Here is a 17,339-nt window from a genome sequence, read left to right on the forward strand (position 1 = left end):
TTAAAGGGCATTCCCTCATCCCAAATTTGTACAGCACTGAACACAACTCTTTGATGGGCATGAAAAGGATGAGATACAAATCATGTCCCCTTCTCCCTTTCAACAAATGTTTCACCTTTCATGCCAGTTGCTTCTTACTGAGACAAAGATTGTGCTGTATTGCTGTGTAGTACATAACAGCATTTACCACAGGCAATTTGAAATAATATTACCTTTGATGTTTTCAACAGTAAATACAATCTATACTCATTATTCATCTCTCAATCTCTCTTGTGGCTGCCTCTGTGCCACCAATGGACCATGGCAACCAATGGAATTGCCAGCCAAAAAAATATTTAAATGCTGCACACAGACAGGGCAGTCATAATTCACCGCTAAAGCCAAGTTCCTCCCGCAGGCCTCCACACACACACATACACACAGGCCTAGCTATAATACAAGGAATAAAGCTGAGAATATTTTACTCAAAACATACATAAAAATCCACAATGCCTCACTTGCATTGAAAGGAATTACGTTGCACTCAGGACCATAAGGGCGTACCCCCACCCCCACTGGTGATACAATTGGGCCATATTGTGCAAACAGATAGAGACATTGAGATGGCAACAGCCTGAAGAAGACAACTCAACAGAAAGACCATTATAGAAAAAAACTTTGCCTGACAAGACCACCATCCTCTGAGAACAGCACAAGTTCAACATCTGAATCATATGACAATTACTACTCAATATAAAATATAAAAGTCATTATATGGGTGAATAAACATTGGAAATAGATTTCCTTCAATATATATATAATTGCAACATCTCTGATCAGGACTTGATAGAAGCAATGCATTCCATTAACTGGCATGACTAAATGCATACAAACACACCACACAAAAAAACACATCATGTAGTGAAGTTGATCTATTATGTCAAAAATGATCTTGAGTTTTGTTACATCAACTGCTCTTTTTGTATCTATAAACATATAACACATCTAAACACAGACTCATCTTATGTAGTCATTACTTCGTAGACCAGGCATCTTTTGGCACAATATCGTGGGGAGGAAATCGTGCAGAAGTCCATAAAACAACTTTCTGACATTAGAGAAGCACTCAGAGCTCACAAATTAAAAGGCAATGCCCCATAAATCATCCCAGGCACCAAGAAGCGTTCACATTACACTCACCTGTTCAGCACATGAAACACCCGCGATGCCACCTCCAATAATCAGGTATGTGCATTTTTCTTCTGCCATTTCTATTACTTAACTCTATACTTTACCAGCCAACTGTTATTAGCACTACACCAGACTACCAGCACTACCAGCCAACTGCTATGACCACTAACACTACACATACACCACGTCTCAACACTCACCCGCCTTCATGCCTAGAGTAAAAGCCAATTTTGTGGCTGATGCGCCATGAACGCTGTTGACGGCTTTGCTCAGCGTATTTATTCTCGTAAGCTAAAAAACATCATGAGTAGAGAGGATCTACCGTAAAGCTACCAAACAAAGAGTTCTGCTCCTGGTTTGCGCAGCGCTCGCAGGCGAGCAGCAGTCCAAACAGAAAACCTCTTTATTTGGTACTTCCTACGGCAGATTTCCTCCGCTTGCGGTGTTTTCATATTTACTAGAATAAGTACTTCTTCTTCACACTTGCATCCCCATCAGTTATTGGTGTGGTGGTTCGTGTGTTTTGGGCTGCAGGGTGGTCCGTTTGGGTTCGGGTGCTGCTTAGATCACGTGTAGTTGCGTGAATACTGTTCGAATTCACCGTTCCGACTTAATGGATCTCTTCTGAGGAAATATTCTATGTAACAATTATTTGCAGGTCGATAATCGCCGGGGCTGGGCCGCTTGCTGGGATTGTTTTTTATTGCTGCAGCACACTAAAAAATTCGCTGACATTCTCACATAAGGTAAGAAGCAATGGCCCGATCAGAGTAAATCTTTTTATCTTACTTTGCAACAATATGAAACACAGTTTCATTCTTTTGTCTTGACATGCACATGGGTGACACCATCAAATTTTTGTAAGTTTCCATCCATATTTGTGGCTTTCTAAGTGGGTCTCTGGCCTACTATCAAGTCTCGTATGCACAGATCCCTCAGATTTGCTATGCTCCTTTCTACAGGATGCCTGGATACCCATTTTGCTTGAATAAAGCCCTCATTTGCTGTTGTGGGCCTCACTGATATGCACATAACATATGTGCCTGTGCTAGTGAAGGCATGCTGGGGGGAAAGCCTGTCATCATAAATGTTTTTTACTGTTAGCTCAGGATCAGGCTCACAATATTGAAAAGGAAAGGGAGGTCCTACTCCAGAAATTTGCAGACCTTCAGCTTTACAAGATGTTATTTGATGTAATGTGTAGGAACATCCAGGCCAGCAATTTAACCTCCTTTGGGTTGCAATTTAATTCAACCTTTGGGCAGCTATAGTGGAAGGAATACTAGCATCTGTTAAGTGAGTGGCAAAGACATAGGGTGGAGGCCCATCACCAAATGGGTTTAATTCCCTCCCAACTTTCAATGTCACATTTGTGGATATATGGTGGGAGAGGGCAAGTTTTGTACCAGTTGGTCTTGTTTTTGCATCCTGTGTTAGGTTAGAAATCCATTGCTGCTGCTATGGAGCCTAGCAAAATAGGTGCTGGGCTGGAGATGTTGATGCAGTTGAGTGGCCGTGCTGGCAGCTGTGCCACTCATCTTTGAATGAATAGTTTGAGCTTTTGGAACAAGCACTGATTTAATTACTGGTTCATTGTGCCTTATTGAGAACAAAAGATTTGCTGTAAAATGTTTTTGAAAATGTGTCTGAATCCGCTTCAGCAAAGGAGCAGGCAAGTTTTGGTCCTAGTTTATCAATTAACTGACATTGTCACAGCTGGTGAAGGTTGAAGTACCTGCCTACTAAAAGTAAAGTGCAATATAAAGGTGTGAAAATGGTGTGAAAATATTGATGGTATGTTCTAAGCTAATCCACATTCTAGAGAGGGTTGCTGACCTTCTGAGCTTTTCTACTACTTGTGGATATGGGAGAGTCAATGTTGTGTCAGATGTTGCTGTGTTGTTCTGACTGCTTTTTCCCCTTGTGTTTCACAGGCAACTACGTAAAGAACATTTGAATTCAAACCAGGACACAAAGAGCTGAATTGTGCTTCACTTGCCAATGGAGCAAGGAGCCAGTAAGTTTCTGGGAGTTTTGGGAGTTTGGTCCATAGCTTGAATGATACAGCCGGTATTCTGACCTTTTACCGTGCTTCTGCCGAAAAACCTCCGCATCGGCAAGAATTGGAGCATGTGTGCGTTGGCTGACAAGCTTCGAGTACGCAATGTGATTGTCAGTTAATCCTTGGTGGATGTGTAACGAAATGGTAACCTCCTCCCCCCCCCCCCCCCCCGATTCCCGCAGTTTTCCGACGGCGTTCAAAGCTATGAATGACATCATTGCCAGATTTGGAACGGCTATTATTGCATAGTTGTGCGGTTTACACAAAATGGCCCACGCGACTCGGATGTTAGAGGTCTCATCTGATATCGTTTTTGTAGCACTCCGGAGCGATTTTCGCGTCAAGTGCCCCTTTGATTGCCTACGGCAAGTCATATTTATCTGGTAGTATGTGGGCACGGACTGACGGTTTTCAGCGAACTGGTCAGAACTCGCTATGGATCATTGGTCCGAATATTCAAGTGTACTTCTCTGGACACCTGAATGCGGCAGCGAAACCGATTGTTCTGCTTAAGTGGGCAGAGGTTTGCCGCCAATCAAAACCTGTTGAACATGACGCGTTTGGACGCTTCTTTCCCTGCAACGCGATTGACGTAATGTCAATATCGCGTGGTATGGCGGAGTTGTACCCTTCATCCGTGATGTGAATGACGCTATCGCAGTATGCCGCCACTGCTTCCCTCGACTGCTGCAGTCTGCCCGAAGAATCTTCAAGCAAGGGGTAATTCTGAGACAGTTCGTAGATGGATCACGTCCCACTGAGTTACTGCGTTCTGAAGTACGGTGGTTTGATAGCCGAGTAAAAAGCGTTCTTCAGGGCCTGTACTCTATCGATATTTGGGGGACTTCTATTCAAGTAATATTTTTATAGATGAAAGTGTACTCCTTGTTGTGCACGTTTTCGAAATGCCTGCTACTTCGGCTCCCGGTCTTACGTTCGGTGGTCGTTCTCAACTAAGTTTAAACACATGCCACACCTGATAACGCAGGCTGTGGGCGGCTCTTTTATCTGGCCGCATTTTGTAACAATCATTACCTATAAGATTCACTTTAGAATGGGTGGCACCAGGATAGGGAAAGTCGGGCACTCCCACTATCATCGTGCATGCAGCCAGTGTAATTTGTCGGAGAACGCATGATCGGAACGGTCATTCATTTCTGAATCCATATTTCGCTTTTGCAGTTCTGTATCTAAAAGGAGATGGTTTGCGCCCTTGCGTGAAAGAAATTCTGAATGACGGCATGCAATGCGCTGTACCGCTGTGTGTGGCCTTCAAATAAAGCACCCAGACTATATGTGGCGCGTTTAAGTGGTTCTCCGATAAAAGTGGTTGGCTGCCATCCTTCCCGCTCTGTATCCACGGCTGGAACTGGACAAAAAAGATAGAGCGTTCCCGAAATCGTCTGCCGGAGGCGACTCCTGGTTTCGGACACTCCTGCGGTGGGTGTTTACCAAATTCGAAATTGGGCTGTTCTCGTAGCACGTACGTCTATACCTTTCGCGCATGTTGCCTTGAAACTGGTAAGGTGAACTTCTGGCTCACTGCACAATTGCAGGACAACTTCATCTGGGCACGACGTTTGATGTCTTTGAATTGCTTGTGTTTCAGATCGTCAGAGTCAGACAGGTCCAGTTAGTCTCTCGTCATGTGGAAGATCGGAAGCGCCAGACGGTGGCGTGAATTCGCCGCACAGGCGCGCTTCGCCAGCCATCGGCGGCGGTCGCCGATACAGGACACGCTCGTCCGGTCGTGACCAGGCTGTGCGTGGTGACGTCAGTGACTCCGACTCCGACTGCAGTGGCACACGTTCGGAGGACAGTCGCAAAAGGAAGAGACGCGACTCCGAACCGGAGTCTCACAGCGCCCTCCAGGGGACAAGCTCTTCCGAGTCCGAAGTGGCGGCAACGGCGATCTCGTCTGGTGTTCGCGGGGGGCGCAAGGACAAGCTTCAGGAGAAATCTCATCACGAACGTACGCGTAACGGCATAGGGTCACATCAGTGTCAGGTGTGTGGAAAAGCGTTTACCTACGTTAAAGGCCTCCGCACGCATCAGGCAACCCATTTGGGTGAGAAATCACACAAATGCGATCTCTGCGGCAAAAGTTTTGTTAGGAAAGATGTGTGCGTCAGGCATCGCAGAACCCATGCGGCGGAAAGGCCAAGGCTCCATGACTGTCAGTATTGTGGGAAAGATTTTCCCGGGCCAAATGAGCTAAAGAAACATGTTGTCATTCACTCTCATGAACGACCCTATGCGTGCGATCTTTGTGAGAATGCATTTATCTTGAAAGGCGATTTGAAAAAGCATCGCAGCACACATACGAATGAAAAGCCATTTAAGTGCAAGGAGTGCAAACGGGGATTCGCTAGAGGAACAACACTTCGGAAGCATCTCATGACCCACACTGGTGAAAAGTCACACAAGTGCGAGATTTGTGGCCAACGCTTTTCCCGAAGAGATGTCTTGTTATTGCACGAACGCTGTCATACTGGCGAGCTTCCTTTTGCATGTGATGTGTGTGGAAAGCGCTTCCAGCAAAAGAGCTATTTAATTAGCCATTGCAACACCCGTAAATGTGCTCGGTCGAGCTCATCACCCAGTGATGATAGTGGTGTGGAGAAATGACCATTACCAGAGAATGTCGCACCGAGTGCCGTGAGTAAGACGAGTGAAAGAAACAGTGTTGCTTGACTTCCGATCATCATTTACAGGGTGCGTGTCACGTTCCCACTTGAATTTTAGTCATTGAAACGTCTTGTCGCTCGTGAGACGATCAATTCTATACAGTGCGCTGGCTTGCCATTCCCCTTTTGGGGGTAGCAACCATCTTTTGTTTGGTGTACCCTGCTTCCATGTTGAATTGGAGCCACGTGTGCACGATTTGTCCGAGGTGTGGTACGTGGCCCCGTGCACTGCGAGGTGACGGTTCGTTTGGAATGTGCGGGCTTGAGGTATGGTCACGTGAAAGTGTGTGCCAACGTTCGCTGTGCAACTCAGGGCATGTGGTCGCACATAATAAAATGACAATATTTGTGTCGGAGCGCTGTGGGCAGTTTGTCAGCGGTACGAAAGTCTCCATGAACGTGATCGAGAGACTCGATAAAGTTCGGTGCCCGGATAATTCCACCGCCGGTACATAAGCTCTACAGCACTAAAATATCCGGCCGGGCGCGCGGCTAAACGCGACCCGCTTGGATGGGCGGGAGGGGGCGAGTCACTGCTGACCCCTCTAAGGTCTTGAAAGCGACTAAGAAAGCTAGAGACACTTAGCGTGTGGGGTGGGAAGTGCCCGAAGTGGACTCGCCTGTGTCGAGAAGTTTGCATTCCTAGTTCGTTACCCATTGGCCAAATATTATTAAACAATGCCAAACTCGTGCTCGGTGCCGGCATCGCCCCCAGTCATCCTACGCAGCTAGCTCTAACCTACATTCCCTGTCTAAGCAAATGGCCACGTATGTATACCATGTCATGATTTCATTTGGCCTATACACTGTCAACCGATGTAAATCTCGCATCAGCATACATTACCTGTTAGTTCCGGTCACCCCTTGACAGCGAGGACCTAACGGCTTCCTGTCTCCACATTGGGTGATAACCATAAAACGGCTGCCCAGGACAACTGATAAATCGAGCTGGGAAATTGCGGCTCGGTGCACTCCGTAGGACTAGTGTACCGTTGTCAGCTGCCATTACAACACACCCGTACGATTTTTGTTTTGATTGTTTCCGGTCAATCCCGCAGCGCATCACCTCATCACTTGCTGGTTGGGCAGAAGGGTGATTTGCAAAGATACGACGTCCAATGTGACATATTTTTGCTTGTGTGCGGAAGGTATAAGCAAGCCGTAACGATGCTGGTGTGGAAAAACTATCGGCCCGCAATGTAAATCTCACTTCGGTAGATATGGCCTTTTTTGTTGAGATCATTCCCTGACCCCGCGCCGTGGGAAACTTCTCTGTAAAAACCTTCGCGCCGGGGGGGGGGGGGGGGGCAAGTTGAACCCCCAGCCGAACGCATGCTAAAACTATTAGTCGTTCGTGGCCGGCGCGCCTTTGTGCACATGATAGCACTGTGAGGACACTTCCAACTGGGAACGTTAATCGATTGACGGCCAATACCACCTATTTCGTTGAGATTGAACCTCAACTAATGCTGCTGAATGCGGCAGACAGGCCGGGTGTAAAGCGGCGAACATACGGCAGCCATCGCAAAGGCTTGACTACGCGTGGAGAGTATAGCCAAGCGCCCTTGGCTGCGATGCTTGTAGGGTTATGATCAGCACTTGTAGAGTTATGATCTGGCACCAAGGCGTGCTCGCCGGCCGAGGGCATCCATTTCATTGCGATGACTCCTGACAGCGCATCACTCAATGTTGTCGGGTTGACCGGGACATAGATTTACGAAGATACAGCTGTATATTAAAAACAAGTGTTGCCGTGTACGGCTACAATTCGGGCCTTACCTCAGTCGGGCCGTATGCGTATGATACCACTGTAGGGACACTTAAAGCCGGTAACGTAAATCAGCTGTCGGCCAACACACATCGTATTCATATCACCGTCTCCTGAATTGCCGAGTGCGCGCGGTCGGCTATGAGCCCGGCGGCAAACATACCACAGCCCTGGCAAAATGCTGATAATCACGCTCGGCGAATGCGAACGTGTACACTTGATAGCACTGCTTTTGAGCTTGCAGCGGGGAATGTTTCTCGGACGAGGGCATCCATTAGATTGGGTTGACCCCATTTTAGAGAATTACTCGTAACTGGCAAGCCGGTCATAACGTGGATTTTTAAATCAATCGCGGCCATTTAAAAATATTTCTTGTGCATGGTGGCTGTCCTCTTTTCTTGTCGTTTGCGCTTAGGCACAAATATGCTAAGCCTAAGTCAGCTCTCTGGGAGTAAAAAATGGGCCGGTATTTATTAAAACCCATATTCCCTGCGCGCCGACGCACCGCTCCTTCAATTTCGACCAGTTTCGCAAAGTTTCGCAATTTCACACTGTCGAATATGTCATATTTGACGCTGCTGACCGCAATGTACGTGTAGGTTTTCAGCCAAATTGTGTTCTGTTCGCCAGTCTCGAGTGTCTCCTCGGCGCAAACCATAGACCGTAAACTGTAGTCCGCGTGATCGCAGAAACCCACAGCTCTCTTGCCGTCGGCCGCCAGGCCAGTGCAGGACCGGCAGCAGACGTTTGTGAGCGCGACTTCGTCGTGTCTAAAAAAGGCCTATATTCGTCTGTACTGGCACGTTTATTTCACATAAGGTTCGCAACACATTCCTCGAACGGCAGTAGGACCGAGTCCTGTCTAACTGCATATGAAATACCTAAAGGCACGTTCTTGTCACGTCACACCCTGTACCAAAGAGGCATCAGTCAATGGTGGTTGTTGGTCAAGTCAAGCTCAGATGGTCAAGATCCCTCCCTTAAGGGCCTCTGATACCCACGCAAGACCTTCACGCGTGCTGAAATAGTACATCGTACAAAAATACAAGAACAAGTTCGGGCTAATTAAAAATTATAAATATGCTCCTAATGGAACGAACGCGGAGGTTTCAACGCCGGCTGCATAGTGAACGCAATGTATGACGATGATTTGTTATTGATGCTCCCAACGTAGGTTTAATACAAAGGACCGTATATTCAAATTTCACACACATTCCACTATCAGGCATCCATCGATGCGGCTTGTGCACTTGCGCGCTTTCGCCGCCGTCAAAACAGTAACCTCGTCTGGGAACGAAACGTGGAACATATCTACCGCGACCACCACCACCACCACCGTTTGCTGAGGCTACAGCTCGCTCATCACAGCCACTTTACATTTCGAGCCTGCAGGGTTTAAAATGAAGCGCCGAGGGCTGAAAGCCCCAGAGCCAGCCAGTATCGCGGTGACCAAAGGTAGTAACGCATTAGGCTACGTATCAGAGCTACCAATGGAATTAGTGTATTTATTGAACTGAACTTGGTCCGCCCTCCTTGTCATGGCTTCATCGTTCCATGATCAAGGCTGAGGAGAAACGACAAATACATGCACAACGGCGTTTCAAAACGCAGTGGCAAATCAAGTGCCAGCTAACACAAAGGTGCCATGACAGCCATAATAAGTGCGAAACTAGTAGAAAAGTCCTACACCGTAAAGACATAACAAAACGTACATACACTGTATGATACACTAAATAAAAAAGTTTGTCGTCATGAAAACTCGAGTTAAACACTTCCTCTGAATCATGAGACCAGTTAAACGTCAGATTTGGTAAAAGCCCGCTTCATTGTTTCAAACATCGAGCTTGCATATTTTCGTCCATAGATATCGCGTTGTCCCGAACTGACCGGCTGGTTACCTAGGCTTTTGGGCGCAATGACGCGTGCGGTTCACTGCACAAACGACGGTGTGGCCAACGAAAATTGTCCACATGTCTGTTTCAACTGGGAAATTTTGTGATATTTTACATCAGAACGTGCACCACGTCCACCGCTCGTCCACCCAATTAAATATTTGCGATCCCGGGTTAAATATTTGCGAACCTGGATTAAATATTTGCGAACCCGGAACGACGTCCGGGTGTATCATTGGGAAGCACAGTTTATGGATAAAGGCCTCTTCTTTCCGAAACAGGGCAACCACGCATGACACAGAAGATGCCATGGAGTACGCAGGTTTATGTAACTGACAGAATGACAGTTTAGTAAGCAAACATGTTTGGATCCCGCAGTCCTCAGGAATGATGCATTGCTGATGATTTTCAGACACCATAGGGAATGAAGACGTTCCCACGGTATATTCCAGGGAGATATTATGTACATCGTGCGGGACGCGATATTTAAAGAAGTTGTAAACGCCAAATGCATGTGCAACATATAGCAATGGGATACAGAAAAACACACAAAGACCGAGTCTTTCTGCATCACTTTAGGTCGAATAAAACGGATGTACTGACCGAGTTCCGGTCGTGGAAACGGTAGAGCAAGAGTCGTTGGAAGTTCTTTTACGATTGCCCGCAGGGTTCTCCGGAAATTTCCTGTCATCAAGCTAGTATGTAGAATTCCAACTTTTGCTACAGCCAGCTTATTGTCCAAACTGTTCAGTCGGTAATGAAGCTTACGCAAAACTTGAGATAATCCAAAAATGGAATCTGACACGTATTTGATATACGTGGCAGTGGTTACGACGTCCGTTGTGTGATCCACGTGATAAAGTACGTCGCCACGAGTCTTTGCAATTTTCCGTAAAGCATGCGTTATTTCATTCCGTTGTTTGCGGTTCGCTCTGATAGCGATTTGTGTTGAATTTAAAACAGCAAGGGTTCCGTTGAAACGGCGGGCTAGAATTTTGTCTTCTTTACCTAAGACGGAGACTTGGGCTTGGGGATGATTAATCTCCTGTTCGGTGGCAATACCAGAGGTAGAACATGGCGTTTCCTTTTATGGCGTTTTTAGTTTTTAGGCGTTTTTAGGACATACCGTTTATCAATGCTCGACGGGGTCGGCGGGTAAATGGTCTCCTTAAGATCTGAGGAAAAGCATCATAAAGATAGAGTTTCGTCATGTAGTCCTTGAATAGCATCTACAAGGCGTGCTGTCGTTTGATTTACCTGCAGTGTGGTCTTGCTAGATAGTTGTTGGTGAAGGCGGTCTGCGAGGCCCTTAAGATTCTGCGTTGTCTTTTCTACTGAATGTAACTGTCGTTTTATCAATGAGGTGTTTACCGAAGGAGTGATTGCCCACGAGTTGTAGCTTGGATTAATTTTGCCCATCGGTATAAATACATGACCGGGATCGCCTGGGCTAAGGGCTAAAGGGTGGGAGGAAGTGATGCATAGCGTCAGGATGACTACTGACCTCCAGAACATCCTGCAAAAGTCAGAACTTTCTTAGGATATTGCGATGAACATCATCATCAGATATGTGGCGGTTAATACATCATTTTGCAGTTGACGCCAGCTAAGAATTTGTGCCGGAAGATTGGTATCAGCATGACCAATGTTTGGGTCGTCTTTCGACTGAACGGCAGACATTCGTGGCTTTTTGTCCTCATGTGGATCATCATCCGGTAAAGGACCGCTCATATCTCGTTTGTGACCCGCTAGACGGGTCCAGAAACCATCCTCTTGTCGTCGCGCAGGGATTTGCGATCGCAATGCGTAGCCATGTGAGGGTAGACGTTTACTGTCTCCTCTGTACGATAACGGTGTAGCCGTCTGATCAGTAGTCTGTTCCTCATAGGGTGGTTCTCTGTCATTAATCATTTCCTGGTCCATATCGATTGAATCTTCAGCACCATCGTCATCCACTGGTGGTACGTTTGCAACAGGTGTGTCCTGTTCGTGAGCGGTTACCAAAGGACCGTCATTGCGAAAAGCTAACTGTGCTTATCTGGGAGGTTGGCCACGAAGCGATTCTGATTCAGGACTCGTACAAATTTTAATGGGACGTTTCACGGTGTCGTAATTTCTATTCCAAACGTCATTTATATCCTTCATTCGGAGATTTTCGGAGCGGACCGGCTTGGTTTTATGGGCTGCCATGTTTTTGATTACATAGTTTTCTTCTCCGATTTCTGCTACGATGCGAAAGTAAGGCTTCCAATGCAGGGTAAACTTCGAAGAATTCGCTGTTTTGATCGTAAGATCGTAGTAATAAACCGGATCGCCAACTTGGAATGAGGATGCGTGAGCACTTCTGTCAACTAACCTTCTGTTGTGATACCGTGTTTGCTCAATATTTTCTGTGGCATGCTTGAAGGCGTGATGGGGATTTTCGAACATCCGGGGAACATGCTCGTCCCCAGAGTATTTGTGACGGGGTTGCATAAGGGTATCTACAGGTAAAATTGGATCTCCGCCGTGCATGAGAAAGTATGGTGAGTATTTGGTCGTTTCATTCTTGCTAACCCTGTAAGCGGCTAAACGTGGTTGAAGTTTCTGTTCCCACTTAGTGTGATCCTCACTAATCTTTTCGGCAATCATCTCATTCAAGACCTTATGGAACCTTTCTGTCTTTCCGTTGGTCTGAGCATGGTAGCTAGTCGTGCGTATCCTCGCTATTCCTAACTCTTTGTCGACAGTATCTATAACTGCGTTGCAAAATTCAATTCCCTGATCGCTCAAGATTGATCGAGGCCATCCATGACGAGGTATCATTTCATGCTGGAGTATTTGAGCTATGGTATCCGCATTTTTGTTGGAAATGGGATAAGCTTACGGCCATCCAGAGAATAAGTCTACTACCGAACAGATGTGCACGTTTCCTTTTGACGAGATGGGGTGGGGTCCTGTCAAATTAATGCCGGGGTTAGTCACTGAAGCACTGGGCACTAGCATTTCTTGTAATGGGCGTCTTTCCTTTTTGAGCTTTTTCGTATTACACTTTTCGCAAGTTAAGACATATGTGTTAATCTCTTATAACATGTCCGGCCAAAAGAATGATTTCATGACCTTGTCAGTGGTCTTTTCGATGCCTAAATGTCCTACAATGTATCCATCATACGCCTCTCGAAGGATATGTTTCAATTTTTCAGGAACTGCTAGTTGAGCTCGGGTCAACGGACGCGTTTTAGTACCTGACGCTTAATGATATTGTAAATCATCATCCATGTAATATCCTCCCACTTTATCATCGTCTCCCTCAAGTAGTTGCTGGATGATTTTTTCTAACAAGGGATCTTCTTTTTGGACTTTCCTGAACTCGGTGTCTGTCCAGGACATAGCCACACGTTCGGCATACAAAACATCCTTTGTTTCCTTGCTTTGTACCTGAGAATTGTCAATTGTGCTAATTTCTAAAGTATCAACTCACTGATCATGTCAATCTAGCCGTTCACCAGCTGACAAATTCTCTACTTGTTCCGAATTCGGAGGTCTAGAGAGAAGATCTACGGTAACATTTCAAGCACCACTGATATACTCGATATCGCAGCCGTATTCACTCATCATGATAGCCCAGCTTTGTACTCGAGGATTCTGCATTTCGCTTGTGAATATATGTTTCGGCGGCTTATGGTACGTATACACTGTGAACTTGGTTCCTAAAATGATAGGGCGAAGCTTTTGTAGGTTGTACACGATAGCAAACGCTTCGCGTTCTATAGTCAGCCATTTCTTTTGTGTATCAGTAAATTGATCAGATACGTATCGTATCACTCTATCTTGATCCTCTTGTTTTTGCATCAACACCGCGCCTAAAACGCATTGCAAGGCGTCTGTAAATATCGAAAATGGTTGAGTGATGTCTGGAAAAGCAAAAAAATGAGGCTTCTACAAGCCGAGTCTTGAGGGTATCAAATGCGTGTTGCGTTTGATCACTCCATTGAAATCTCGCGTTCTTTCGTGTGAGTGCTATCAAGGGTCTCGCAATTTCGCTGAACCGTGGCACGTACTTCCTGTAATAGGATGTCATTCCAATAAATCCTCGGACTTTCCTAAGGTTTCTAGGCGGTTGCAAGTTGTTACGACTTTGACTTTGTTTGGATCCGCGCGAATTCCTTCGTTTGGTACTATATGTTCCAAATAGCTTAGCTTGTCTTTTAGGAATTCGTACTGCAATATTTTGAGGTGCAGGTTTGCGCGTCGTGATCGATCGTAGACTGTCTCAAGATGCTGCAAGTGTTCCTCGAGGGTGACGCTATAGACGATAATGTCGTCGATGAAGGCAACTGCAAGTTGTTTGATATCGCTCAAAACGGCGCTTATCAGAGCCTGGAAGACTGCTGGGAACCTGCTAAACCAAGTCATCGAACCGTGCTCGAAAACACCTGCATCTGTCCCAAAAGCAGCTTTTTCTTTATCTTCCTCTTTGATCGGATCCTGCCAGAATCCAGCTTTTAAGTCCAAACGGGTGCGGAATTTAGACTTTGCTAAATAATGAAGGATGTCTTCGGCGTCAGGTATACTGGGAGCGGGTACTACGGTCATGGCGTTTAATTTTCGTAAGTCTACACAAATTCGATGTGAGCCATCCCTTTTTTGGTAGTACAATCACAGCTCATAGCCATGGGGAGCTGTTTCTCTGCGTGCGAGGTCTGTTTACGTAGTTGTGCGGCATATTTGCGACACACACGTTGAATGTGGCAAAAATGACAGATGGGCCTATGGTCTTCGGTCAACTGATACCTAGGTCGTGCCGGGTCATCTCTATAGAACCTGGGGTCTAGTCCGAGATGGGTTTGAGTCCCGTGAAAATTTCTTTGCGGTAGTGGATATAGTCTACCTTGTCCAGAAGGGTTGTGCGGCATGAAACGCTTTTGATACTGCTTTTGAGGCATGTATCTGTACTGGTTCGCTTGCTGCGGTTGCACTCCTTGGGGCGCTTTCGTCTGGTTTGCTTGCTCCATTTTAACTGCTAGCACATTGACTGTTTCCGTACGTTGCTCAATTTTTTTCGGTAAGGGGTCTGTGGCTAGTTTAACCAAATCGATTTCCATGGGCTCGCTCCTCTCCGTCCCGCAATTCTATTTGCCTGCAAAATTTGTCTTCCATGAGTGCAACATCTAAGGCGGCGTTCAGAGTCAGAGGCTACTGGCGAAGCAGTTTGTTGGCAATTCATTTATTCACAAGTCCGTTCATGAACAATTTGGCCACGGCTTTGGCTTTTTGCTTATTTGGGGTGTTTATATCGTTCCCGTACACTTCGGCAGCTAATTGGTTTCAGCGCTCATAAAAGGACTGCACAGGTTCGCTCGATTTTTGAATGGTACTTTTCAGTTTTTCTTCCAAAATGTCGGGGTCGCGCAGGTTTGAATAAAAACCTCTGAACAAGTTTTTCATTTGGAGCCACGTGCAATTGTGCTCTTGGCTGAGCCCCCCCCCCACACACAAAAAAAGATTTTGCTGTCCCGGTTACGAGACGTCCTGCAGCGGTTAGCGTGATTTTATCGTTGCCGTTGCAATCCTGATGGGTGCGATCCACATCGGCTATCCACTGGTACAAATTTCCAGCATTTAAGCCGTCAGTGTGCACAATCGGCTATAATGGAATTTATGTTCAAAAGGTCGTAAAATTTTCCAAGCCTTTTGACGCATTGTGTGACAGTTCTGTCGAATGCAAAAGTTCCTCCGGTAAGGGGATTTCCTGAGGTGCATGCGCCATGGTGTTCGAGATGATTGCGAAATGGAACAAACAGGATAGTCAGCGCCGTACCTTATTGATAGAGTAGCCTGATGTAACACCGGAGATCACCAGTCCTGGGCCTCGTGCTCGTAGATGGGAGAGACGGGAGACTGCACTCCGAGCTCGGGTTCTGCGTCTTCGAACTGCGTCGTCCTTCCGGTCGTGCTCTTACGAGTTGCAGCCCTTGCCTGGTTGGCAGAGGCGGTAGCAGCGCTTGCCTGCTTGGCAGCGGCGGAGATGTTCGCGGTCTTCCGCGCTTTGTAGGTAGCGCGGAGTCGGCGGCTGCGCTCGCTTCTCGTTTCGTGTACAGGCAGGTAGATTATACGGTTCAAGGACCGCTCCGTTCCCGTTTCGACGAGGATGGGTGTTCCTCTTCCTATAGCAATTCTTCTTGTTCTACCGGAGTTTTTTCCGTATTATCTCCACCAAGTAACGAAACTTCAGGGGCTTGATAGTCTGGATGGAAAAGGTTAGTATATTGGAGCTGTCGGAGATATGTCGTGCAGCGACGTTGGGCTTTTTGATAATGTTTTTCAAGGTCTGCTGCCGAAGGATTTGCCGAGGAGAAACCACAACAGCGTTCGAGACAAGGAAGGCAGGAGCAACGGTGGTAGGCGTAACAGGAGGTAGTGATATGGTCACAATGGCAAGTATGACAAATGCCACACAGTAGGCAAAAATCCCGCTTGCTGAGGTTGTGGCAAGAGCAGAAATGCTTGTGTTTCTTCCGACCGTTTTCTAAATATGTGCAGTGGTAGGCACACAGCTTGTCCAAAATATCTGATCAGTCGCGAAGCTGTCTTGCAATAGCTTCCAGCAAGTACACGTACCATACGCCAGAAAATAAAATTCTTTTCCAGTGATCTAGAGACTAGTATGGCTCACGCGGATTGGAGCCTGAACTTCGATAGCCGTACCTTGTTGTGAGGCGAAAGGACAATTCGGCGTTGAAAATTCGTTTGTACTTCATCCGGGACGGAGGCACCAATGCAATGAAAAGAAGAGCACAAGTCACGAGAGTGAAGTGTTACAACCAGTGCCGGACGGCGGGTGACGTTTCGCAGCCCGTCCGCGTCCGGCCGTTGCCCCAGCTCGCTCGCCGCGTCCGCTCCGCCGGACGGTGGGTGACGTCCCACAGCCACTCCGCGTCCGGCCGTTGCCCCAGCTCGCTCGCCGCGTCCGCTCCGCCGGACGGTGGGTGACGTCCCGCAGCCCGTCCGAGTCCGGCCGTTGCCCCAGCTCGCTCGCCGCGTCCGCTCCTCTCCGCTAGCCGAGCTGGTGACATGGAACGAACACAAAGCACACAGTCGCGCGGTCACTGCAGACATCTGAAGCAGCATTGCGGTCATCAAAGACGAGCCTTTCCCGAAATTCACAATTTCAACATCACGGCCCATGTTCTCCCATAGACTTTTGTACGAGTGAAATACACGGGGATAATATGCACATGCGCCAAGCGTCAACGTATAAACAAATGCGACGAGAAATATACAACTTTTTCTTCGACCGGTAAGGTTGACATGACAACAAGCGGTATCCTACCTGACTGGAAAGTGGTGACAGTCGTAGAAGATCTTCTTCCATCACATAATCATCGTGATAGTCATCCTGGAGAAACAAGATTCACATAGTGTATAACAATGACTGGGCCATCACACGTAAGGTAACTGCCGTCAGATTCCAGGTAAAAACGCATGGTGTGCAAGATGTTGTGCTTCGCGCTCCGAATGCACTCAGGTATCATGCTGTCCTCACTACATTGGTTATCATAGTTTAAGTGTAGTATACATACACATACACACATATGTAGGATATATATTATATATATATATATAATATTATATATATATATTATATATATATATATATAGACACACACCACACACACCACCAGGAGATAGAGAGAGAGAGAGTAGAGAGAGAGAGAGAGAGAGAGAGAGAAGAGAGAGAAGAGAGAGAGCGCGCGAGAGAGAGAGATATAGAGGAGAGA

At 46.7% G+C, this 17,339-nt stretch overlaps 2 protein-coding genes across 4 annotated transcripts in view; one reads left to right on the top strand and one right to left on the bottom strand.

Annotated features, from left to right (window-relative positions):
- The window catches only part of LOC119091554 (protein peste), an 8,446-nt gene extending 5,682 nt beyond the window's left edge, over window positions 1–2,764 (bottom strand). The window contains exon 1 of the mRNA XM_037214365.1: window positions 2,757–2,764. Within this exon, the coding sequence (XP_037070260.1) occupies window positions 2,757–2,764 (8 nt within the window). The remainder of the gene's footprint in view (window positions 1–2,756) is intronic.
- LOC119091801 (zinc finger protein 239) lies at window positions 1,525–6,270 on the top strand. Of its 3 annotated transcripts, none has more exons than XM_037214680.1 (3): window positions 1,525–1,580; window positions 3,105–3,187; window positions 4,842–6,270. In XM_037214680.1, exons 2-3 carry the CDS (start codon window positions 3,172–3,174, stop codon window positions 5,858–5,860), a joined length of 1,035 nt encoding a protein of 344 aa, XP_037070575.1. In that variant the 5' UTR covers window positions 1,525–1,580; window positions 3,105–3,171; the 3' UTR covers window positions 5,861–6,270. The 3 variants fall into 3 exon arrangements, with proteins under 3 accessions (XP_037070575.1, XP_037070576.1, XP_037070574.1); XM_037214681.1 differs by lacking the exon at window positions 1,525–1,580 and adding an exon at window positions 1,685–1,708; XM_037214679.1 differs by lacking the exon at window positions 1,525–1,580 and adding an exon at window positions 1,725–1,916.
- The last annotated feature ends 11,069 nt before the right edge of the window (window positions 6,271–17,339 follow it).

Source organism: Pollicipes pollicipes, unplaced genomic scaffold (assembly GCF_011947565.3).
Source record: "Pollicipes pollicipes isolate AB1234 unplaced genomic scaffold, Ppol_2.1 Scaffold_3447;HRSCAF=4054_pilon_pilon_pilon, whole genome shotgun sequence".
Classification (NCBI taxonomy): domain Eukaryota; kingdom Metazoa; phylum Arthropoda; class Thecostraca; order Pollicipedomorpha; family Pollicipedidae; genus Pollicipes; species Pollicipes pollicipes.